The sequence below is a fragment of the Aegilops tauschii genome, chromosome 2 (genome assembly GCF_002575655.3).
Source record: "Aegilops tauschii subsp. strangulata cultivar AL8/78 chromosome 2, Aet v6.0, whole genome shotgun sequence".
In the NCBI taxonomy this organism is placed as follows: Eukaryota; Viridiplantae; Streptophyta; class Magnoliopsida; order Poales; family Poaceae; genus Aegilops; species Aegilops tauschii.
In genome coordinates this window covers 121,637,789-121,663,690 of record NC_053036.3, presented here as the reverse complement: position 1 = coordinate 121,663,690, position 25,902 = coordinate 121,637,789, and the positions used below count along the sequence as shown (strand labels likewise).

Genomic DNA, 25,902 nt, shown 5'->3' with positions numbered 1-25,902 from the left:
GTAGAAGCCCCCTCAATGCAATCAGAAGCAGTTGCGTCATAATCACATGGCAGTCATGAGACTTTAGGTTCTGGAACTTTTTCTCTGCCATATTTATTATTCCCTTTATATTCGACGAGAAGCCAGACGGTACCTTAATACTGAGCAGGCATTCAAAGAAGATTTCCTTCTCTTCTTTGGTAAGAGCGTAGCTGGCATGACCCTGATGTATGCCGTCTTTTCCGTGCATACGTTGCTGGTCCTCCCATGCCTCAGGTGTATCTTTTGTCTTCCCATACACGCCCAAGAAGCCAAGCAGGGTCACGCAAAGATTCTTCGCCACGTGCATCACGTCGATTGCGGAGCGGACCTCTAGGTCTTTCCAATAGGGCAGGTCCCAAAATATAGATTTCTTCTTCCACATGGGTGCGCGTCCGTCAGCGTCATTCGGAACAGGTTGTCCGCCAGGACCCTTTCCAAAGACTACCTTCAAATCCTTGACCATATCATGTACATCAGCACCAGTACGGTGGCGAGGCTTCGTCCGGTGATCCGCCTCATCTTTGAAATGCTTGCCTTTGTTTCTTACGGGATGCCTGCTCGGAAGAAATCGACGATGTCCCAGGTACACATTCTTCCTACAATTATCCAAATATATATTGTCGGTATCATCCAAACAGTGCGTGCATGCGTGGTATCCCTTGTTTGTCTGTCCTGAAAGGTTACTGAGAGCAGGCCAATCATTGATGGTCACAAACAGCAACGCATTTAGGTCAAATTCTTCCTGTCCGTGCTCATCCCACGCACGTACACCTGTTCCATTCCACAATTGTAAGAGTTCTTCAACTAATGGCCTTAGGTACACATCAATGTTGTTGCCGGGTTGCTTAGGGCCTTGGATGAGCACTGGCATCATAATGAACTTCTGCTTCATGCACAACCAAGGAGGAAGGTTATACAAACATAAAGTCACAGGCCAGGTGCTATGGTTGCTGCTCTGCTCCCCAAAAGGATTAATGTCATCTGCGCTTAGACCAAACCATACGTTCCTTGTGTCACCTGCAAACTCCTTCCTGTACTTTCTCTCGATTTTTCTCCACTGCGACCCGTCAGCGGGTACTCTCAACTTTCTGTCTTTCTTATGGTCTTCACTGTGCCATCGCATCGCCTTGGCATGCTCTTTGTTTTGGAACAAACGTTTCAACCGTGGTATATAGGAGCATACCACATCACCTTGGCAGGAATCTTCTTCCTGGGGCGCTCGCCCTCGACATCACCAGGGTCATCGCGGCTGATCTTATAGCGCAATGCACCGCATACCGGGCAAGTGTTCAAATCCTCGTACTCATCGCGGTAAAGGATGCAGTCATTAGGGCATGCATGTATCTTCTGCACCTCTAACCCTAGAGGGCAGACAGCCTTCTTTGCTTCATACGTACTCTCGGGCAATTCGTTGTCCTTTGGAAGCATATTCTTTATCATTACCAGCAACTTTCCAAATCCCTTGTCAAATACACCATTCTCTGCCTTCCATTGCAGCAATTCCAGAGTGGTGCCCAACTTTTTCTTGTCAGCTTCGCAATTCGGGTACAACAATTTCTTGTGATCCTCTAACATGCGCTGCAACTTCTTCTTCTCCAAATCACTTGCGCAGTTTCTCTTTGCATCGGCAATGGCCCGACCTAGATCATCAACGGGCTCATCTGATGCCTCTTCTTCAGCTTCTTCCCGCATTGCCGGCTCAGCTTCTTCCCCCATTGTTGTATCATCGTATTCAGGGAACCCATGGCCAGGATAGCTGTCGTCGTCCGATTCTTCTTCATTGTCTTCCATCATAACCCCTCTTTCTCCATGCTTGGTCCAAACATTATAGTGGGGCATGAAACCGGACTCAAACAGGTGGACGTGAATGGTTCTTGACTTAGAGTAATTGTGATCATTCTTACAGCCAGCACATGGACAAGGCATAAAACCATTCGCCTGCTTGTTTGCCTCAGCCGCAAGCAGAAAAGTTTGCACGCCATTAATGAACTCGGGAGAGCATCGGTCATCGTACATCCATTGTCGGCTCATCTTCATTACACAACACCGAAAAGACCAAATTAATACAAGTTCATACAACACTTAAATGCAACAAACAAATAACTCTCTAGCTAAAGCATTTAAATGCAACAACAAATGCGATCAAGATCGCAACTAAGGTAACAATTGATCCAACAGCATAATGATACCAAGCCTCACTATCAATGGCATATTTTCTAATCTTTCTAATCTTCAAGCGCATTTTCTCCATCTTGATCTTGTGATCATCGACGACATCGGCAACATGCAACTCCAATTCCATCTTCTCCCCCTCAATTCTTTTCAATTTTTCTTTCAAATACTCGTTTTCTCTTTCAACTAAATTTAACCTCTCGACAATAGGGTCGGTTGGAATTTCCGGTTCGCATACCTCCTAGATAAAAATATCTATGTCAACTTGATGGGCATAATTTGTCATAAACACGAAATGCAACAAATAGTTTAAAAGAGAATATACCACATCCGAATCATAACAAGGACGAGAGCCGACGGGGACGGATATCAAAACCATGGCACTATGTATAACAAACAACGTACGGGTAAGATAATTATAGGAGTAACTATATATCCAAATCACACAAACATCAATTTTTTATATAAAACATTCATGAAAAAGAGGCTCACCACAAGGTGGTGCCGGTGACGGGACAGTGCGGGCGATCGACGGTGGTTACGACGGAGATTTAGAAGGCACTAAGTAAACCACACCTACATATGCAAACTAAGTGTTATTTTTTACCTCAAATTGCATATAAATCAAATACTAGCACATATAATTCCTCCCAAATTACTAAACTCACAAATTAATCACTATATAAAGCATTGCAAGAGCTAATCTAGCAATGAGAGACGAAAGTACAAAGTTGCTAACCTTTGTGATCATTTGAATGGATGGGGCCTTCAAATCTTGACAAATTTTGGGCAAAATGTGTGATGAGCTCGAGAGGAAGAGGGGAAGAACAGAGAGGAGAGGGGAAAGGGGAAGAACAGAGTGAGCTCGGGTGGACGAAGGGTTTATGTACGACGACCTTTAGTACCGGTTCGTGACACGAACCGGTACTAAAGGTGCTGGAGGGGCCCCAGACTGACAACATCCTGCCACCACTCTCATTAGTACCGATTGGCATGAACCGGTGCTAAAGGTTCGCCACGAACCGGTACTAATGAGAGCGGCCCGGCTAGCCGTTGGAACCGGCACTAATGGACACATTAGTGTCGGCTCAAATTCAAACCGGCACTAATGTGCTTCACATTTGACCCTTTTCTACTAGTAGTCTTGGTGAAAGAGAAAAGTGTTCCGAGCCGAATAACGTTTCGTTAAAATCCCCAATGCACATCCATGCTTCATGCCGGATAGCAAACAAAGTTCTCATGAATCTCCAACTGTGGCATCTATCTTCCACGCGCGGAGCTCCATAGAATCTTGTAACACGCCATTTTTTGGACGTATCATTTTTCCTCTGCACCATAACATCGATATGGGCAGAACTATAATTTTTGAGCTCAACATCTAGCTCAGCAGACCAGAACAAACCTAGTCCCCCACTGAGTCCAACGTTGCTCACCGCAAAACATCCCGCAAAACCAAGAGAGTTCTGTAGATTCTCCACTCGCTTGGCTGAAATTTTGGTCTCCATAAGAAATAAGAGATCGGGCCCTTCCCGCTTCACAATGTTGCGAAGCTCCCGAATGCTACGTAGACAAGGGTTTGCAATTGCTAGTAGGACAGCCAGGGAGGAAATCAGCCAGGAATGACCAGTAGCCGGTACCATAGAATAATTGTTCTACGGTGTTCAGATCATAAAAAAATAGAGAAAACCAAGCAGCAAGCTCTTGTGGAGTGGTGTCTATGCTTGAGGGAAACATTACTGGAGGGATGATGAAAATGGCTTTTCAAAAGCAATTTCCTTGGGGTGGCCAGTGTAAGAAAACAGGTCTCTTCTCCACAAGTCCATGGCATTGGAGTAACTGGAGATATGTGACCATCCTTTTGGGCTGAAGGGCATTGCAGTTGTAATGTGTTAGGTTGGAATGTTCGCGGTCTGAATGATCCTGCTCGTCGAGCTACTGTTGCCCAAACAATTTCGGGAAGCTACGGCACGGGGGACGGTTCATCGTGCTTGCCCCCCCCCCCCCCGGGGGGGAGAGGGGCGACGCAGGCGTGCTCATTCCCCCCGGGAGTTGGCTCAGAGTGCTTGTGACCGGCGGATCGGGATCCGCCCCGAACTGGCAACCATCTTCCGCCTGCGGCGTGGGCTGTGGGCAGCGCGGACCGGTGCCATCTGTCGTGGCGGCGATGACGTCGGCGTTGTGGAGGCAGTGATGTGGTGGCGGTCCTAATACTCTTATTGCACCACGGCAACGATCTACATGATCGGTCCTACCTGATCTAGCCGTCGACGTGTTCCGGATCTGCTGCCAGAGATCTTTCCCAAGGATATCTGGAACGGATAGTTTCGGTCGTGCGCATCTATATCAGCCTACGTGGCTCCATGAGGACGCGACACGAAGCTTTGCTGTTTGTTGGAACCATGGGACATGTCGGCATCTCGATTTCCATGGCGTAGACAACAGTGGAGAAAGTCGTGATGACTAAGATCGGTGGATCAGTAAGGTGGAGGGGGCCTTGGAGGCGATGGAGTAGGCCAGGGGTTTGATATTTTCAGAAGCAGCTGTGATAAGTGGGGGCGGCAGCACTGGAGGATTTTATTATCGGTGGTGCTCCTCGGGTACCGCGTCGGGACTTTTAGGGTGAAAACCTAAAGTCTGGCATTCATTAGTTGTGCTTGGCAATTGCCTTATTAAAGGTATTGTTTTCAGAGTTCGGACTTTCTCCAGGGTGAAAACCTAAGATCTTGGATCGGGCAACGACGGCGCGAGAGCACTGTTTCCTTCTTGAAGGCGTCGCTTTTGGAGATCTTCTATGTTTCGTGGGTGTTGCCTTCGGTGGTGGTTTGTGTGCTGCTAATGAGAGGAGTCGATCACTGTCGCGAGGCCTTTGGATTTTCTTTTACTTTCTTTTTGTATTGTTTTCGGGTTGTGTGCATCATGGATGTCCTTGTGACATTTTGTTGGTGCAGAGGCTCGGTGTAATTGGTATCTTCTTGATATTAATATATTCCTCTTTTCGAAAAAATGACTGGCCACTTTGCCATGACCGTTTTTTTTCTTCTCTTGAGGTATTAGTTGGTTTTTTTTAATAATTGTTTGTTGTTTTTTACGGAGCTACATATTTAAAAGCCTATTGAAAATAAAAATAAATATTAGGAAGTTGTTCAGTATGTGTTTTAAAAAAAGTCCAGTATATATTAAGAAAAGTTCACCGTATATTAAAAAGACTAGGTCTATTACAAAAACATTCAGTGTATATTAGAAAAATATTCAACTTGTAATTAATGAAAGTTCATCATAAATTAAAAAAATGTGCAATGTATATTCCAGAAAACTATGGAAACAATAAGAAACATGTATGAAATTAAATCTTGTCATTTACAAAGACATAACATTTAAACAAATATATTTTCCCCTAAATACATGTTTCAAACACATGAACATTTTTTATAAATGAAAGGAACATTTCTGTAAGACTACCCACAGTGGGAATAACATATGTAGTAACATCACATATATTTAGATAAAATAGATAATGTGGCAAGTAATAAATGAAGAAAAAGAGAAAAGTGGTAACATAGCTAGTTACTAGTACTATGAGTAACATCACATATATCAAGGCAAGATGAGTCTATAGCCTAATAAATAAAGTGTTGCATGTTACCACACATATGTTACTTCTCACTGTAGAGGTAGTAACATAGACTAGTAACATGACCCATTGTGACTACTCCAAGGCTGGTCATAGTGGGGAGTAACTTAGACTAGTAACATGCATATGTTACTAGTTTATGTTACTACCTCTATAGTGCATAGTATCATAGATTAGTATCATAGGTGGTCTCCTTTATTGCCATGCATGACACATAGTAGCATCACATCTATTATGTTACGGTATCTACCTATGTTACTATAATCATCTCTCTCTTCTTTAATTGCCTGCCACATAAGCATGTTTGCGAGTCCCAAGTGCATGATACTATTTATGTTACCCCCACTATGGCTAGCCTAAGGAGATAATTATACCACACAGCCAGATCGAACACGGATTGGTGCTGCGATGAATTACATACTCACAATTAAGACCCATATGTTCATTTTTTAATTTATAGGAGGCAGTTGACACACCTTAGGTAATTTATTGGACATATGTTGCATTTTATTTATTCCGATATCAGGTATGCTTTGCATGTCATGGGTTTCTAAAGATATAGGGGATCTCTACTAAACTCCAAATGTCGTTTTGCATTCCCCAACAAAATTCAAAATAAATCACAAACTTAGGGAAAAGTCGTTCTTATATCTATTTAAAGAAACACATCAGGATATCTTTTATCATTTGTCCTTTTTGTAATGAACTAATCATGTTGTCGTCAACCACTAAAAAGGGGAGACAAAAAATACATCTAAACCCCTGGTTGTGTTTCAGAAGTGATGATTTATGATTAGTGGGAGTGACAGTTTAATACAGTATTCTACCCATGTTTAGTTCCAAGTTGTAAAAAGAATGTAGGTTAGAGCGACATATGAAATAAAGAGGGGATGTAAGACGCCCATGGTAGGGATGACCATACCCGTTGTGGCGGGCGGTCGAAGACGGTGTAGGATGGCCTTGTCGCGCATGCCGGTGCGTGTACCATGTTAATTTGGTACTGGCTTTGTACACTAATATAAGATGTTTTTGGAGCTCAATTTAAACTTAAAAAATGTCTTAGAGCAACTCTAGCAGACCCCGTATAATCATGAATCGCATAAGGCGTTTACACTTGGACGAAGAACTGTTTTGTGGGTCGAAATCGTGCGCGGCAGAGTATACCCCGTATATGAAACTATATAATTTGAAAAAAAACTTTCGCGGGAGAAATTGCAACCACACTAGTTCATCACATACTACATGATCATACACTAGTTCATCACTGCATCACATACTACAAGATCATACATACTACATTCTTCTACTACTACTAGAGGGGGGTGGGGGATCTCGCGGCGGCGAGGCCGAGGTCAATGTACCAAAATGGACGAACTCGCGGCCGAGGACGACGCGGTGGAGGAGCACAATCCTCCTCGTCGGAGATGACGAGATCGATGAACTTCTGCCTCTGCTCCTTGCGGATGTGCCGCCACTCGTCGTCCTTGTCCTTCGCAGCAAGGTTGGCCGCGACCGCCTGCTTGAGCATGAAGTCTTCGAGCTCCTCGTCATGGCGCCAGCGCTCCGCCTCCTCACGCAAGCTCCATTCGGCAATGGCGGCCGCGACCTCGTCGACATTGGCCACGAAATCTTCGGGCCCGACGACGCCTCAGCGCTCGATCTCCTTCGGCTCCTGCTTGACGGCGACGAGCTCGCGGTCCTCCGGCTCCTCCGATCACTCCCTCTTCACGGGGACAAGCGCCGCGCCGAAAGAGCGGCTCGCGGTGGAGGAAGATCCCGCGGCCAAGGAAGAGCCCGTGGCCGAGGAAGAGCCCGCGGCCGAGGAGGGCGACTGCCCGTGCGGGCGGTCGTACCCCTCCGCCGCGCCTTGACGGTGGCTCGAGGCCCTGGTTCGTCCACTTTCTCGCCGCGCGCTTCCTCGCGTCGTCCGCGCGGACACACAGCTCGCGCTCAGGGTCGCCGCTGCTGCCGGAGTTCCACATACGGCCCCACATGGTGTTTGGAGGCGGAAGAGGGCCCACCGACGGCGAGAAATGCAAGGGAGAGAGTGGGGAATCGCGGGAAAACGCGGCGGCGGGGGGATAGGGTTTCGACCCGTATCTGCCGCGCAAACCCGTAGATATACTGTTGGGGGGGCGGTTTGCGGGCCACGGTAAAAAAATTTACGGGCCGGACGAGTATACGTGCTCTGTTCTGGCCAGAAAATTGGGACGAGCTCGTATACTCGCCGGAATTATGCGGGTTCATGAGATATACGGGGTCTGCTAGAGTTTCTCTTACATTAGTTTGCGTAGGGAGTATATGAGTACAAACGTTCGCAGTCTTGCCCTGAAGATGTGTAGGTGTTTGCGCTGAATCTCGTCAGCAAATGTCGTTGTCCTTGTTGTCCATGCATGATTGGCCGCGTCTTGGATTCATAACATCATGTCGTCTCATCGGATTGAGCTTCTATACTAATTTAATGCAACTTCTATTCCAAACTTATGATTTCATACATGTGTGAAAGTCGAACGATCGCTTAACCGCGAAGGTTACGAAGTGAAACCCAGTACATGAACGTCTCCCTTTGCTCCTAGATCGGTTGTGACTTGTGACCAGCGATCCAAGTCTTCCATATTTGCATAAAGTTTAAACAATTGAGCACATGGATCTACCTCCATATGCAGGGAGCTTTGCTCTGCCTTGTGGTAAGTTGTCAGGAAGCTGCCGAGCAATTGCCGTGTGCGCTGTTGTAGAGTCTAAATTCGATGCTCTTTTTTCCAGAACGAGATATTGCTCCCACGCTTAGTATGTTTTACCCAGCTACACCTACATGCGTGCGGCGCATAGACGGTTTATAGACGTGGATTAATTGTAGCTGTAGTGGACTAGTGGTTAAAGGTGAACAAGTGGTTGCGGGCATCGGTGTCACATGCCATATATGCTCTTGTAATGAATCGACCCCAGGGCTAAACAAGGAAAGAACTCACCGCGGAGCAAGGATGCGATGTGATCATGTGAGCACACGGTGGCATGTGATGTGACCTTGGCAGCAGCGAAACGCCCTCCTCATCTTGCATAGCCCGTTTTGGCATGAGATAATGGCGCACCGTCCACCATATACCTGCTCCCGTGTTATCTCCCGGTACATCGCATTCAGGGGGCGGATCCAGAACGTCCCGGTGTCCATGTGCACATCATATATACAATGGACACTAAGCAATAATACCCTCTGTAAAGTAATATAAGACTTTTTAGACCACTATCTTGTATTACTTTGCAGAGGGAGTATATATAAATAACACACCCAACAACACAAATTATATGGCAACAAGATTTCTTACCAAAATAAATTGTTCACTTCCACTTGAAATACTAATTGATTATGTAAATTTGAACAATTAAGCATAAGAACTCCAAACAATGAAAACAAATATGATCAGATGACGACATATGTCAATATATTCTGAATGTGATGGGCTAGTTATATCATCTTATGCCGAGGTCTTCACTTTTTTTTAAACCTTTCCATAAATTCTCCTGTGATTAATTATTATTGTATTAGCAAAAATGTACGAGTTACATTATTTGTGTTTGCATATGCAAGAATAGAAACAATAAACAAAACGTATTGATTGAATGATACGATTAGGGACCTAAACTTACTCGACATTGTGCCTCATTGCTGTCACAAAAATAATCCTCCCCTAGTTATATATGAATCGCAGCGAATTGTCCCCAAATACCTTCAAATTTTAAGACCCTAGCCTTACAATTAGAAAAACAGAAATTAAAAAAAATGAAATTCCTACACACAGTTGAATAGAGATTTCAGATTTGAGAGAGATCAGCAATTACCAAGTGCTGAGTTGAGAGTTGAGACGTACCTCGAATTTCCAACAATCCCTGAGTGGGAAGAGGGTAGAGGTGGCCGGCTAGCGATGCTTGAACAACGGCGGCTCGGCGGACCGGCGGCTGGCCGCGCGACGGAGAAGGGCTGAGAACGGCGGCGCTGTGAGGGTTGAAGCGCAGAAGCCGAGCCAACGAGCAACCGAACAGGCGCACCTACAGGTAGGGTACAGCCGTATGGGGATCGATAGTTTTTTTTTCAACACGCGCACGTACAGGACCAGGGATCGATTAATTTATAGCTGGGCTGCACTGCCTCGCCTGTGTTTGTCTGGGCTGGCCGGTGTCCAGGTCCAATAATTACCGGTGTCCAGCCCAAAAATCAGGACTATGTATAAGGTAAGCACCTACTTTACCCGGTGCCAGTGACACCGGAAGCGATAACGTGGCTCCGCCCTCAACAAACTTTTCTGCTTTGGGTTACGCCTGTGAGAGCCCGCGCAGGCCCGGCCCGGATGGGGGGCGGGGGGGCGGCTGCCCCGGGCCCCCGAAATCCAGGGGCCCCCTCCCAGATGTGGTACGAATATAGCCCATAGGCCCATATCATTTCCTGAAATGAAATTAGCTCAAACAAAGGAAAGAGGTAGCAGCCTAGGCGCAAGTACGCAATCAGGAATTCATTACTTTCTTCTCCCGAAACGAATTAGCTCAAGTAAACAAAACTAGGCCCACATTGATGTACGCACGCAATCACGGCGTAACTCTTGCGACGTGAGATCGCATCCCTAATCCACTGCCCTATTCTCTGTTCCCTGGTCCCGAATTTTAGATCAAAAGTCGCTGGCCGCCGGCAGCTCGAGTACATGGACGCAGCCACGCAGGACTTTATTTTAAGAGACAAGATCTTATATATATTGTTCTCCTTGACTTGCTTAGTCGTTCTGTAGCCTAGTTATTCGAATGTTTCTCAAGATAAACGGATGTCTAACATGTTTCGCCTACAGAAGAATGACTGATCTCTTGACACGAATCATGGCCTTACTACTAGGTTCCGGATGGCCAGCGGGATTCTAGAAGAAACTTCTAGAATAATATGTAGAAAGTATTGAACGAAAATAGTATCAAAATTGGTTGCATTAAAGTATTACTGGTTATATATATTAGGGGGGCCCCAATTTTTTGTCTTGCCCCGGGCCCCCAAAATCTCAGGACCGGCCCTGAGCCCGCGTTACATGTTTTCACTCGCCTTTAGTTGTTGCTACCGTGCATGGATGGGGCTCTCCATGCGCCGCTAGTACTCCACATCTCATTTCATTCACATGTACAAGTTAATGCAGTCCATGCATGCATTGTTAGTGCTCCAGGAGAAGTAACATTGTGATGTCGTGTGCACTATTTGTTGGGACTGGAGAGCACCAATGAGCTGCACAAATTCACCAACACATACACACTACACAACCCCTTTCATTTGTGATGAACTTTAAGGACAGCTTCAACCAACAAGTAAACAGCGGAATAACACAAACAACATGCACATGTGACATAGGATTTAACGTGGAAAAACCTCCTCAACTTGAGGAGTAAAAAACCACCGTTGTGGACCGACCGGTCCACACAACTTCACTGTGAGAATGATGAGTACAAAGTCTTCTCTAGAACCTATAGAGATATTTACAACACACACTTCACGTTGCCAACCGGCAACAACAACAACAACCACAAGAGGCAAGATTTCAGCAAAACAGAGTTAACACAGTTTCTGTATCCTTAAGTGTTTTGCAAACTGCTCTTAAATCGCTGAACTAAACAACACCAAATTTGGCAGACAAGTAGACACATTAGTTCTTGACATCCCCTTCAAATTTTAGCTCAATCGGACATCGTTTGCCTACCCAAGTTTGGAGTCGATCCAAGCACGTTTGAGCCTCCAACCACCAGCTTGAACACTGTCTAGTCAGATGCAGCAAATCTGGACAGAACCTCTTCTTCTTCTTCTTCTTCTTCTTCTTCTTCTTCTTCTTCTTCTTCCTCTCTCTTAGGTTGTGGTTTCTCTTGTGTATTCTCTCTCACGCTCTCACGAATGGCAGTCACCACTAGCAGGAGTGAAGTGGCTAGGGTTTTCTCCTTGCTTCACTTCCCTTGGAAGCACTCACAACCGTTGGATGCAGCGAAGATCAACGACTGACATGTGTTAGACTTATGGGCTGATGTTGGGCTGCCAACACACCTCCATATGGAGGAACTTAGCCCAACACTATTTTGGTGATGGATGCATCACAATGTGCTGATCGACCTTAATTAGGAAGGAATAGCGTTAGTCATTTCACGTTCCCTAAACCCTAAACCCTAGAGTAACCTTAAGTATATCAAGACACACCGACAAAATTGTTGTGGCAACGGCTGGACGGCATTATGTTACGAGGAAGATAACTTGATATCCCCTACCCTATGGGCGATCGACACGTATCGCCTTCGCCTTTATTCCTTTCTTCCTCGCTCCCTTCCGCACCATGGAGCTCCTACCTCTCCATTCCTATGCCTGACAGCCACCTTCACCGTGTACAAATACCCCACCCTCGCGGCCACACCCCCTGCACTGCACTGCAACTACCAGCCTAGCTAGCCATAGCCAGCAGCCACTCAGCAACTCCCTTCTCTCACGCGCTCTGAGTGCAGTCGTGCCAACGCGATGGCCGCGCCGTTTCTGCTCGTTGTTCTGCTCGTCGTTTCTGGAGGCGCTGCAGCGGGCGGCGACGGCGAGGTAGGGCTGACCCGGCTCATGCTCCGAGGCATCGACGACACATGGCGTAGGTACGGGCCCTTCACGCTGGAGGAGCCGGAGTTCATGCCAGATATCTCCGCGCACGACGACGAGGCGGGCGGAGCTCCCCGGCTTGAGTTCTGAGGCATCAATGACTCAGGCCGTGGGCACGCGTCTGACACGCCGGAGGAGTCGGTGTTCATGGCCCATCTCAACGACGAGGTGGGCGAAGCGCCCCGGCTCGAGTTCCGGGGCATCGACGGCTTGCGCCATGGGCACGCGTCCAACGCGTCGGAGGAGCGGGCGTTCACGGACGTTATCTCCGCTTCGCCCACCTCGTCGCCGAGACGGAGAACGTGGGCCAGCTCTTCTGAGAGCGCGCCGCGGGCGCCGGCGGTCTCACGGTGTTCGCCCACCTCGTCACCGAGACGGGGAACATCTTAATCGGTTGTCAATGCACCGATTGCACCGCAACTACGCGTGCACCAGATGCATTCTCCCCCAATCTATTCATTTATCCTCAAGTAAGGATTTTCTACACACAGTGATGTGGTGTCAGTGTAAGAAGGCGGCAAGATCAACACTGTAACAGAGATGTGGTGACGCAGCGGCCTCGCCGGTATGACCTTGTCGAGTCAGTCGAGAAGTCTGTGTGCACGTAACCCTTAGACCAATGTATAGGAACGTAGCGGTCACTGTTGAACCTTGAATCGATCAAAGAATTTGAACAAAATTTGTCCGTCTCATACACACAGTGAGAAACCATAACCTCGTCGCCCATAGGAGCCGATGTAAATTTACACTAGAGCTCCGTCTAATCCATCCTGATAAACAAACTCGAGGAGGATCAGAGCCTGAAAGACCAACCTCGAAAATTAAGCGTCGCCATCCGCCCGAGCGCCGCTCTTGTGAGGAAATGAGGACTAAAATCCTAACCTATCTACTAGCCAGAGCCGAGGCACAAAGTCGCCACTGGCCTCATAGCGATATGCAGTGAGGAGGCAAATCCACAAAATCGTTGGTGGAGATTAGGGGGAAAGACTTTGCTCTAGTCCCCCCTGTTTATTATATGTTTGATGCTCTCTTCTAACTCTGAAACATCTGGTCACCATTTTATCATAGACCAAGCTAACAGGAGTTCATTCCCTGCCGTAGATTCTTGGTGTCCATGCCTAGTGGTAAATCGCTTGAACGAGGAAATCTGAAAAGTGTCACTTGATCATTGTGCGAAATTTTGAGAAAAAAATGAATTCAAACTTTCCTGAAAAATAAATCTTGTTGCTTGCATGGAATGCTGGTTGCACAAAGGTAAAAATGGATGAATCGACCTCCACGACTTTGTTTCGGGGTAAAGTGAACTGCAGAGCCGTTGCCGTGCTTCAGAAATGCTCCCTCCGTCCCATAATATAAGAGCGTTTTTGACTGAACAAAGTAATTCACATTATTGTCATATGTTCACACAATTACACCGTGTGCAGCTCAACGTTGATGTGCAGCTCACAAACATTCAATGTGAAGAAAAGAGCGAAAGGTTAGAACAAGTGTGGCAGTGGTCATAGCTAGATTTGTTCTACCGGCTAGTCCAGCCCACTAACCATCATGTACGTTGTCACGTACTCCCTCCGTTCCGATTTACTCGTTGTGGTTTTAGTTTAAATTTGAACTAATACCACGATGAGTAAATCAACTGAGGAGGTATACCGGATCAAGGTGAACAGAGGTGCATGGCTTGAAAACACCCAGGAGCCAAGAAAGGAAACACCTCAGCACCCGGGGCTTCAACAGGGCTCGACACACCCAAGCGATCCATGTGTTTGCCAACAACTTGTAACCAAGACTGCAAGCAAGGGTGGAAAGGGTAGGGCTCGCCGTCTCACACTCGCTTCCAGCTAGGTTGGTTCGGTCATATGGCTGCTGAAGGGTGGCTCATCGTCGTGTGCAGCGGCGGCAGCCTCGCCCTCGACATCACGGCGTTTGTCTTGGCCGTCCTCGCGCAGGACTGCGTCCCAGGCGTGATCCAGTTCACTCTCGAGGACCCACACCAGTTAAGCACATTTCCGTCGTACTATAATCTTTCCCAGTATGTATTTTCGCGGATGGATCGACGGCTGGCTCTCGTCACACCAAACGCATGACAAATTATTCGAATTTTTCAGGAGGTTATGCATGCTGCTGCTGCTGGTGGGCGTCCCAGTTGGTGCGTTCCTGCTGCTGGCCGAGTCGTGCTGGCTGAAGTATGAGCAGCAGCAGCCGCCGCCCCCGCCGGCCGACGTCAGGCTCCTGGTCGTCCTGACCGCGTTCCAGTGGCTGCTCGCGTTGGCCGCCGTCGGAGCGGCGTCCTCCGCGCTAATCGCGGACCTCGTCGCCGCGCCCGTGTGCGCGTCGTACCAGCTCGCCGCCGACGGGACGGCATGCGCCGGCGGGGCTCTCGCTGCGGCGTCGGCGGTCGGGCTGCTCTCCGTCGTCTGCTCCCGGTTGCGCCAAGCTCCGGCGCCTCTGCAGCCTCAGGCCTAGTAGGAATTACTCTCTGTAGTAGTATGTGGGTGAGTGGTCTGATCCTTGTATGAAGCAGTAGCTAACCAATGCTTGCGTTGCCTCTTCTTCGTCTGCTGAACTTTCTTCCTTGAATGCATAAAATCATTGTACTGATGCTTCCCAAGGATATATGCATTATTTCAAGACCGACTATTTGTAATTGCTGCACCATGAAAAGGCACATCGAGTTATCTTCAGGAATCTGGGTCCTCGGGTCCCGGTTGCGCCATGCTCAGGCGCCTCCGCAGGTTCATCCCCCCCCCCCCTCTTTTGTTTGGTTATGCATCTTTCTTAGTTCAAGAAATCAAGACTGAGAATTGCCATGCTCAGGCGCCTCCGCAGGTTCATCCCCCCCCCCCCCCCCCCCCCCTCTTTTGTTTGGTTATGCATCTTTCTTAGTTCAAGAAATCAAGACTGAGAATTGCTTTTATGCCGACTTGATTTAGTAGCTGGTCAATGCATATCCCTGATCACTCGAAAAAAAAATGCATGTATCTGATGCATTGATCGGCGCACGATTGATTTCGATAGGAAAAAAATTGTAGCTGGCCTCTGCAGCCTCAGGCCTAGTAGGAATTACTCTCTGTAGTAGTATGTGGGTGAGTGGTCTGATCCTTGTATGAAGCAGTAGCTAACCAATGCTTGCGTTGCCTCTTCTTCGTCTGCTGAACTTTCTTCCTTGAATGCATAAAATCATTGTACTGATGCTTCCCAAGGATATATGCATTATTTCAAGACCGACTATTTGTAATTGCTGCACCATGAAAAGGCACATCGAGTTATCTTCAGGAATCTGGGTCCTCGGGTCCCGGTTGCGCCATGCTCAGGCGCCTCCGCAGGTTCATCCCCCCCCCCCCCCCTCTTTTGTTTGGTTATGCATCTTTCTTAGTTCAAGAAATCAAGACTGAGAATTGCCATGCTCAGGCGCCTCCGCAGGTTCATCCCCCCCCCCCCCCCTCTTTTGTTTGGTTATGCATCTTTCTTAGTTCAAGAAATCAAGACTGAGAATTGCTTTTATGCCGACTTGATTTAGTAGCTGGTCAATGCATATCCCTGATCACTCGAAAAAAAAATGCATGTATCTGATGCATTGATCGGCGCACGATTGATTTCGATAGGAAAAAAATTGTGTGTCTCTTATTTCTCTATTATTTTTTAGAACAACAAAAAACTAATATGACCAGAGTGGGATTTGAACCCACGCCCTTTCGGACCAGAGCCTTAATCTGGCGCCTTAGACCAACTCGGCCATCTGATCATTTTTATTAAAATGTACTCCCTCTGTTCCTATATTTTAGAGTATAGATTCACCATTTCGTATTGGAATCTCTAAAAAGACTTATATTTAGGAACGGAGGGAGTACGTTCTCCGAATAAAATGCAGTACGTGATCCCAGCTAAGTTCCATCAAGCCACAAAGCGCTACGCCTGACAATGAAACTAACATCAACGGCTAAGGGAGAACCATATAGTCCTAAAACTAGAGTACCATCTGCTGTACTGAAGAGTTGTTCTGTATACAGTGTGGGAGAAGAAATTTGCATGCATCTGAAAAGTGCTCCAAGTTAAACAGGGCCAGTCCAATGGCCAAGCTTGTGGGATGCGTAGACAAGGGCTTGTAGGACAGTCAGGGAGAAAATCAGCATGGGATGATCAGCGGCAAGCTTGGGGAGTGGCTTTTCAAAAGGTCGGTGGTCAGTGGAAAACAAAGGATTCTGGAAACAAGTCTCTTGTCGTCAACATCCTTTGGGGCTGAAGGCAAGTGCAGTTTGTCACTAGAATTGTTGAAATCACAGCAACGTCTGGAGCTGCTTGCAAGCTTTTTATAGTATATGGATGAGAGCTTATGGGGTGCCAAAATCTTTTCAGCAGAGAGATGATTTTACTGATGAGGCTCTGTAATAGGTACTTTTATACTAGATGGTGATATGCAGGGCTTTCGAGATAGTGAGCTTGTAAGAATAAATGTGTGGTTAGAGGCTTAGAGCGAAAGGTGCACAAGTGTGTGGCAGTGGCCATACCACCATAGCTTAGATTTGTCCTAACGTGTCATGCCGTGTACATGGGATCAAGGCGAGCAAAGGGACATGGCTTGAAAACACCCAGGAGCCAAGAAAGAAAATACTTCACGGGGCGTCAAGAGGGCTAACCACTGCATCTTACTACCATGTATGATCCCGTCACAAAGACGTTGCTACTCCTTGTCTTTACCGCTTTCTTCCCCAATCACTTCGGAACCATCCATGAGCTCCTGATAAGCTCCGTCAGGGTCACCGTGTATAAATAGTCCACCCTCACTGAACTGCTGCTACCAGCTTGCCAGTAGCCACTCAACAACTCCTCTCTCCCTCGTCGATGACCCCTCCGTTTCTGCTCGCCGTATATGCTGTCAGCCGACCTCGTTGCATCTTTCGATTCATCTTATAAAGTAATTTAGTTCAAAACATTTTTCCAAACTTGGGATTTCACATATTTGCAAAAGTAAACAATCGCTTAACAACGAAGGCACGAAGTGAAAGCTAGTACAAGAGCGTCTCCATTTCCTAAGTATCGGTCTTGAGTTATTGAAAGCTGAATAAAACTGTTGCTTATTGATGATTTGGTGCGGCATACAAGAGTATATAAGAGGGTACAAACCGACTTGGGGTAGGGATACAAAACTGACTTGGACTAGAAGTCGTATACCATAATGACTACTCTAACATCCCCCGTAGTATCAACGGCAGGCTCGACGACGTTGAGACTGAAACAGATATCTTGAAACGGCTTAGTAGGCAGTGCCTTGGTGAAAATGTCAGCAAACTGAGCCGTAGAGGGAACATGAAGCATCCGAACCTGACCAAGAGCAACCTTTTCACGAACAAAATGAATATCAATCTCAATATGCTTTGTGCGTCGGTGTTGAACTGGATTGCTGGTCATGTAGACTGCTGATATGTTGTCACAGTAGACAATAGTGGCCTGCTCAATAGGCCTGTGTAGCTCGGAGAGTAACTGCCGAATCCAGATTGTATCTGCAACGGCATGTGCCACAGCGTGATACTCAGCCTCGGCCGACGAACGTGAGACTGTAACCTGTCTTTTCGAAGACCAAGAAGTCAAATTGTTACCAAGAAAAACACAAAAACCGGAAGTGGACCTTCGAGTGTCAGGACAACCAGCCCAGTCTGCATCAGAGTATGCGGTAAGCGAGTTTGGAGAAGAATTATTGAGGTGGAGACCATGATTGAGAGTTCCTTTTAAATACCGAAGAATGCGTTTAACATGATTATAGTGAGGAACCCGGGGATCATGCATATAGAGACATGTTTGTTGAACAGCAAAAGATATTTCAGGACGAGTAATGGTGAGATATTGGAGAGCACCTGTTAGGCTACGATAGAGAGTAGGATCGGAAAAGGGTTCACCGGTAGCCGAAAGTTTAAAACTAGTATCGACAGGAGTGCGAGATGATTGACAGTCAAGCATACCAGCACGATTAAGAAGATCAAGAATATACTGGCGTTGGGAAAGAAAAAGGCTGGAGGAATCTCGAACAACAGCAATGCCTAAGAAATGATGAAGGAGTCCTAGGTCAGTCATAGAAAATTCAGATCTAAGAAGAGAGACAATATGATCTAAGAGCTTTTGAGAGGAGGCGGTAAGAATGATATCATCTACATATAGAAGTAAATAGGCAGTGTCAGAAGTTTGATGATACACAAAAAGAGAGGTGTCGGAGAGAGATGGAGTGAAGCCTATTGTTTGAATGAAGGAGGAGAAGCGTTGAAACCAAGCTCGTGGGGCCTGTTTAAGACTGTAGAGAGATTTCTGAAGAAGACATACATGAGTTGGAAAGGATGGATTTTCAAAACCCAGAGGTTGCTGGCAGTAGACAGTTTCTTGAAGGGAACCATGGAGGAAAGCATTTTTAACATCAAGTTGGTGAATGGGCCATGAAGAGGAGACAGCAACACTAAGAACGGTGCGAATGGTGCTAGGTTTAACAACAGGAGAGAAGGTTTCTTCGTAATCAATTCCTTGTTGCTGAGAAAAGCCACGACAAACCCACCTGGCTTTATATCGTGAGAGGCTCCCATCGGAGTGGAACTTTTGGTGAAAAATCCATTTGCCAGAAACAATATTTGTATTGGGAGGACGAGGAACAAGTTGTCAGGTGTTGTTTTGAAGTAAAGCATTATATTCTTCTTGCATGGCAGCGGCCTAATTGGGATCAAGGAGAGCAGTTTGGTAATTCTTTGGAAGAGAAGTGAGAGATACGGAGGTATGAAGGTTTAGGCGGTCTTGGGGTTGATGAAATCCTGATTTGGCCCTAGTACGCATGCGATGATCATTAATCGGGGCTGCTGTAGGAATAGCACGAGGGGGTAAGGTGGGTACTGGTGAGTCCGGCGCAGCGGAAGAGTCGGGCGAAGGAGTAGGGCTGGGTGGTGGAGTGGGAGTAGGGGCCGGGGGTGTTGGGGACGTCTCGGGTGGGGTGAGTGTATGGTTGGGATTGGCTATGGTGGGTGTTAATGGTGGTGGTGATAAGTTGTGTTCGGCAGGTAGTGGAGTATATAGTTGAAAAGGACGGGGAGAGGGGGTGTTTGCGGAGCTAGGGGTGTTGGATGGTGTAGTAGTGCGTTGTGAGAAAGGAAAAATGTGCTCAGCAAACGTGACATGACGAGAGACATGAACGTGTCCGGTGTGAAGGTCGAGACAGCGATAGCCTTTGTGCTCGTCAGAGAAGCCGAGAAAAGCACATGGGATAGAGCGTGGTGACAATTTATTTGCAGAAGTGGCGTAGGCATTGGGAAAACAGAGACAGCCGAAAACACGAACCGCGGAGTAGTCGGGGTGGGAAAGAAAGAGGGAATAATAGGGAGTAGTGTTGGGTTTAGTTTTAGAAAGTCGAATATTTAGAAGGAAGGTGGCCATGTGTAGGGCTTCAGCCCAAAACTTGGGAGGCATAGATGATTGAATGAGGAGAGTGCGAACTATATCATTGAGGGTGCGAAGAGAGCGTTCTGCTTTACCATTTTGAGGGGATGTGTAGGGACATGAGAACCTAAGCAGGATGCCATGTTGTAAGAAGAAAGTATGATTTTTAATGTTATCAAACTCGCGACCATTGTCACATTGGATAAAGCGAATTGGGAGGAAGAAGTGAACAGACACATAGCGTTGAAAATTAAGGAAAAGAGAATGGACCTCGGATTTGTTACGTAGAGGAAAAGTCCAGACAAAGTGGGTGAAATCATCTAGGATAACAAGGTAGTATTTAAAACCCGAAACACTTGCAATGAGAGAGGTCCATAAATCACAATGTATTAATTCAAAGGGATAAGTGCTACAAGAACTAGAGGAACTAAAGGGAAGACGCACATGTTTGCCTAATTGACAAGACTCACAAAACACAGAATTATGAGAGTCCCTATTACATGGTATGGTAAATTCACTAAGCATAGAAGCTAAGACAGCGGGGTTGGGATGGCCCAAGCGATGATGCCAGAGATCGACGGAGGCCAGCATGGATGTTGGAGGGGTGGCGGCAGGAACTCCATTAAGTGAATAAAGATCACCGGAGCTATTGAAGCGAGCGATCTCGGCCTTGGTCAGGTAATCCTTCACAGATAAACCAAAAGGGTCAAATTCAGCCAAAACTAGATTGTCGCAAGTAAATTGGCGAACAGAGATAAGATTTTTAATGAGGGCGGGTGCAACTAGAACATCGCGAAGTAAAAGTGGTTTGGTGGAAGAGGGAAGTTGAGCCTGACCAACACAATATATAGGAATAGATGATCCATCTCCAAGGAAAATGGAAGGGAAAGGAGATTTAGTGCAAGAAGATAACCAATTACTAGATGCAGACATATGACTAGAGGCCCCTGAATCAAAGATCCAATCCGTACCTGAGTTTCCTTGTGCAGCAAAGTTATTCATGGCCTGGAGAAAGGCAGCTTGATCCCAGCTCGGCGTCGCAGGTGAGGGTGGCGTCGGAAGCAGTGCCGGCGGATACGATGGTGAAGGCGGTAGGGCCGGCTGGGGAGTGTAGTAGGCATTGGCCGGCTGTGGCGGGGGTGGCGTCGGGAGCAGGGCCGGCTGAGGTGTGTAGTAGGTGTTGGAAATATGCCCTAGAGGCAATAATAAATGGTTATTATTATATTTCTTTGTTCATGGTAATTGTCTATTATTCATGCTATAATTGTGTTATCCGGAAATCGTAATACATGTGTGAATATATAGACCACAACGTGTCCCTAGTAAGCCTCTAGTTGACTAGCTCGTTAATCAACCGATAGTCATGGTTTCCTGACTATGGACATTGGATGTCGTTGATAACGGGATCACATCATTAGGAGAATGATGTGATGGACAAGACCCGATCCTAAGCATAGCATAAAAGATCGTGTAGTTTCGTTTGCTAGAGCTTTTCCAATGTCAAGTATCTTTTCTTTAGACCATGAGATCGTGCAACTCCCGGATACCGTAGGAGTACTTTGGGTGTGCCAAACGTCACAACGTAACTGGGTGACTATAAAGGTGCACTATGGGTATCTCCGAAAGTGTCTGTTGGGTTGGCACGGATCGAGACTGGGATTTGTCACTCCGTATGACGGAGAGGTATCTCTGGGCCCACTCGGTAATGCATCATCATAATGAGCTCAATGTGACTAAGGCGTTGGTCACGGGATCATGCATTGCGGTACGAGTAAAGAGACTTGCCGGTAACGAGATTGAACAAGGTATTGGGATACCGACGATCGAATCTCGGGCAAGTAACATACCGATTGACAAAGGGAATTGTATACGGGATTGATTGAATCCTCGACATCGTGGTTCATCCGATGAGATCATCGTGGAACATGTGGGAGCCAACATGGGTATCCAGATCCCGCTGTTGGTTATTGACCGGAGAGGCGTCTCGGTCATGTCTGCATGTCTCCCGAACTCGTAGGGTCTACACACTTAAGGTTCAGTGACGCTAGGGTTGTAGAGATATGAGTATGCGGAAATCCGAAAGTTGTTCGGAGTCCCGGATGAGATTCCGGACGTCACGAGGAGTTCCGGAATGGTCCGGAGGTGAAGAATTATATATAGGAAGTCAAGTTTCGGCCACCGGGAAAGTTTCGAGGGTTATCGGTATTGTACCGGGACCACCGGAAGGGTCCCGGGGGTCCACCGGGTGGGGCCACCTATCCCGGAGGGCCCCATGGGCTGAAGTGGGAGGGCAACCAGCCCTTAGTGGGCTGGGGCGCCCCCCATGGGCCTCCCCCCTGCGCCTTGGGTTGGAAACCCTAGGGTGGGGGGGCGCCCCACTTGCCTTGGGGGGCAAGTATCCTCCCCTGGCCGCCCCCCCCATCTAGATGGGCTCCTGGCCGGCGCCCCCCCTCCCAGGGGGCCTATATAAAGGGGGAGGGAGGGCAGTAGTATGACAGCCTTGGGCGCCTCCCTCCTCCCCTGCTACACCTCTCTCTCTCTCGTAGAAGCTCGGCGGAGCCCTGCCGACATCCCGCTACATCCACCACCACGCCGTCGTGCTGCTGGATCTCCATCAACCTCTCCTTCCCCCTTGCTGGATCAAGAAGGAGGAGACGTCGCTGTACCGTACGTGTGTTGAACGCGGAGGTGTCGTCCGTTCGGCACTCGGTCATCGGTGATTTGAATCACGGCGAGTACGACTCCGTCATCCACGTTCATTGGAACGCTTCCGCTCGCGATCTACAAGGGTATGTAGATGCACTCCTTTCCCCTCGTTGCTAGTATACTCCATAGATGGATTTTGGTGAACGTTGGAAAATTTTAAAATTATGCTACGATTCCCAACAGTGGCATCATGAGCCAGGCCTATCCGTAGTTACTATGCACGAGTAGAACTCAAAGCAGTTGTGGGCGTTGATGTTGCCAATTCTTCTTGCCGCTACTAGTCGTATCTTGTTTCGGCGGTATTGTAGGATGAAGCGGCCCGGACCGACCTTACACGTACGCTTACGTGAGACAGGTTCCACCGACTGACATGCACTAGTTGCTAAGGTGGCTAGCGGGTGTCTGTCTCTCCTACTTTAGTCGGAACGGATTCGATGAAAAGGGTCCTTATGAAGGGTAAATAGAAATTGGCAAATCACGTTGTGGTCATACGTAGGTAAGAAACGTTCTTGCTAGAAACCTACAAACCACGTAAAAACTTGCAACAACAATTAGAGGACGTCTAACTTGTTTTTGCAGCAAGTGCTATGTGATGTGATATGGCCAGAAGATGTGATGAATGATATATGTGATGTATGAGATTGATCATATTCTTGTAATAGGAATCACGACTTGCATGTCGATGAGTATGACAACCGGCAGGAGCCATAGGAGTTGTCTTTATTATTTTGTATGACCTGCGTGTCATTGAATAACGCCATGTAAATTACTTTACTTTGTTGCTAAACGCGTTAGCCATATAAGTAGAAGTAATTGTTGGCGTGACAACTTCATGAAGACACAATGATGGAGATCATGGTGTCATGCCGGTGACGAAGATGATCATGGTGCCCCGAAGATGGAGATCAAAGGAGCATAATGATATTGGCCATATCATGTCCCTATTTGATTGCATGTGATGTTTATCATGTTTTTGCATCTTATTTGCTTAGAACGACGGTAGTAAGTAAGATGATCCCTTATGATAATTTCAAGAAAAGTGTTCCCCCTAACTGTGCACCATTGCGAAGGTTCGTTGTTTGGAAGCACCACGTGATGATCGGGTGTGATAGATTCTAACGTTCGAATACAACGGGTGTTGACGAGCCTAGCATGTACAGACATGGCCTCGGAACACACGCAATACACTTAGGTTGACTTGACGAGCCTAGCATGTACAGACATGGCCTCGGAACACGGAGGACCGAAAGGTCGAGCATGAGTCGTATAGAAGATACGATCAACATGGAGATGTTCACCGATCTTGACTAGTCCGTCTCACGTGATGATCGGACATGGCCTAGTTAACTCGGATCATGTTTCACTTAGATGACTAGAGGGATGTCTATCTGAGTGGGAGTTCATTAAATAATTTGATTAGATGAACTTAATTATCATGAACTTAGTCTAAAATCTTTACACTATGTCTTGTAGATCAAATGGCCCACGTTGTCCTCAATTTCAACGCGTTCCTAGAGAAAACCAAGCTGAAAGATGATGGCAGCAACTATACGGACTGGGTCCGGAACCTGAGGATCATCCTCATAGCAGCCAAGAAAGATTATGTCTTAGAAGCACCGCTAGGTGAAGCACCAATCCCAGAGAACCAAGACGTTATGAACGCTTGGCAGCAGCGTGCTGATGATTACTCCCTCGTTCAGTGCGGCATGCTTTACAGCTTAGAACCGGGTCTCCAAAAGCGTTTTGAGAAACATGGAGCATATGAGATGTTCGAGGAGCTGAAAATGGTTTTCCAAGCTCATGCCCGGGTCGAGAGATATGAAGTCTCCGACAAGTTCTTCAGCTGTAAAATGGAGGAGAATAGTTCTGTTAGTGAGCACATACTCAGAATGTCTGGGTTGCACAACCGCTTGTCTCAGCTGGGAGTTAATCTCCCGGATGATGCGGTCATTGACAGAATCCTTCAGTCGCTTCCACCAAGCTACAAGAGCTTTGTGATGAACTTCAATATGCAAGGGATGGAAAAGACCATTCCTGAGGTATATTCAATGCTGAAATCAGCGGAGGTGGAGATCAGAAAAGAACATCAAGTGTTGATGGTGAATAAAACCACTAAGTTCAAGAAGGGCAAGGGTAAGAAGAACTTCAAGAAGGACGGCAAGGGAGTTGCCGCGCCCGGTAAGCCAGTTACTGGGAAGAAGTCAAAGAATGGATCCAAGCCTGAGACTGAGTGCTTTTATTGCAAGGGAAGTGGTCACTGGAAGCGGAACTGCCCCAAATACTTCGCGGACAAGAAGGCCGGCAACACCAAAGGTATATGTGATATACATGTAATTGATGTGTACCTTACCAGTACTCGTAGTAGCTCCTGGGTATTTGATACCGGTGCGGTTGCTCATATTTGTAACTCAAAACAGGAACTACGGAATAAACGGAAACTGGCGAAGGACGAGGTGACGATGCGCGTCGGGAATGGTTCCAAGGTCGATGTGATCGCCGTCGGCACGCTACCTCTGCATCTACCTACGGGATTAGTTTTAAACCTCAATAATTGTTATTTAGTGCCAGCTTTGAGCATGAACATTGTATCTGGATCTCGTTTAATTCGAGATGGCTACTCATTTAAATCCGAGAATAATGGTTGTTCTATTTATATGAGAGATATGTTTTATGGTCATACCCTGCTGGTTAATGGTTTTTTCTTGATGAATCTCGAACGTGATGTTACACATATTCATAGTGTGAATACCAAAAGATGTAAAGTTGATAACGATAGTCCCACATACTTGTGGCACTGCCGCCTTGGTCACATTGGTGTCATGCGCATGAAGAAGCTCCATGCAGATGGACTTTTGGAGTCTCTTGATTACGAATCATTTGACACGTGCGAACCATGCCTCATGGGTAAGATGACCAAGACTCCGTTCTCCGGAACAATGGAGCGAGCAACCAACTTATTGGAAATCATACATACCGATGTGTGCGGTCCAATGAGTGTTGAGGCTCGCGGAGGATATCGTTATGTTCTCACTCTCACTGATGACTTATGTAGATATGGGTATGTCTACCTAATGAAACACAAGTCTAAAACCTTTGAAAAGTTCAAGGAATTTCAGAGTGAGGTTGAGAATCAACGTGACAGGAAAATAAAATTCTTACGATCAGATCGTGGTGGAGAATATTTAAGTCACGAGTTTGGTACACACTTAAGGAAATGTGGAATAGTTTCACAACTCACGCCGCCTGGAACACCTCAGAGAAATGGTGTGTCCGAACGTCGTAATCGCACTCTATTGGATATGGTGCGATCTATGATGTCTCTTACCGA

The 25,902-nt window shown here is 46.9% G+C and overlaps 1 protein-coding gene, 1 long non-coding RNA gene and 1 other non-coding gene across 4 annotated transcripts; 1 reads left to right on the top strand and 2 right to left on the bottom strand.

Annotated features, from left to right (window-relative positions):
• Positions 1-9,123: 9,123 nt before the first annotated feature.
• Positions 9,124-9,903, bottom strand: LOC120974476 (uncharacterized). The gene is made up of 3 exons (XR_005769870.1): positions 9,691-9,903; positions 9,470-9,571; positions 9,124-9,343 (listed from the first exon to the last, which is right to left on the bottom strand). It is a non-coding gene; the product is annotated as an uncharacterized lncRNA (long non-coding RNA).
• A 1,999-nt stretch (positions 9,904-11,902) lies between these two features.
• LOC120975018 (uncharacterized) lies at positions 11,903-15,108 on the top strand. 2 transcript variants are annotated; one of them, XM_045232760.2, is made up of 3 exons: positions 11,905-14,271; positions 14,356-14,457; positions 14,570-15,108. In XM_045232760.2, the coding sequence occupies exons 1-3, from the start codon at positions 14,222-14,224 to the stop codon at positions 14,925-14,927; spliced, it is 510 nt and encodes a 169-aa protein (XP_045088695.1). In that variant the 5' UTR covers positions 11,905-14,221; the 3' UTR covers positions 14,928-15,108. The 2 variants fall into 2 exon arrangements, with proteins under 2 accessions (XP_040257756.1, XP_045088695.1); XM_040401822.3 differs by having other exon boundaries at positions 11,903-14,457.
• Positions 15,109-16,125: 1,017 nt separating this feature from the next.
• TRNAL-AAG (transfer RNA leucine (anticodon AAG)) lies at positions 16,126-16,206 on the bottom strand. Its single transcript has one exon. It is a non-coding gene; the product is annotated as a tRNA-Leu (tRNA).
• Positions 16,207-25,902: the final 9,696 nt, after the last annotated feature.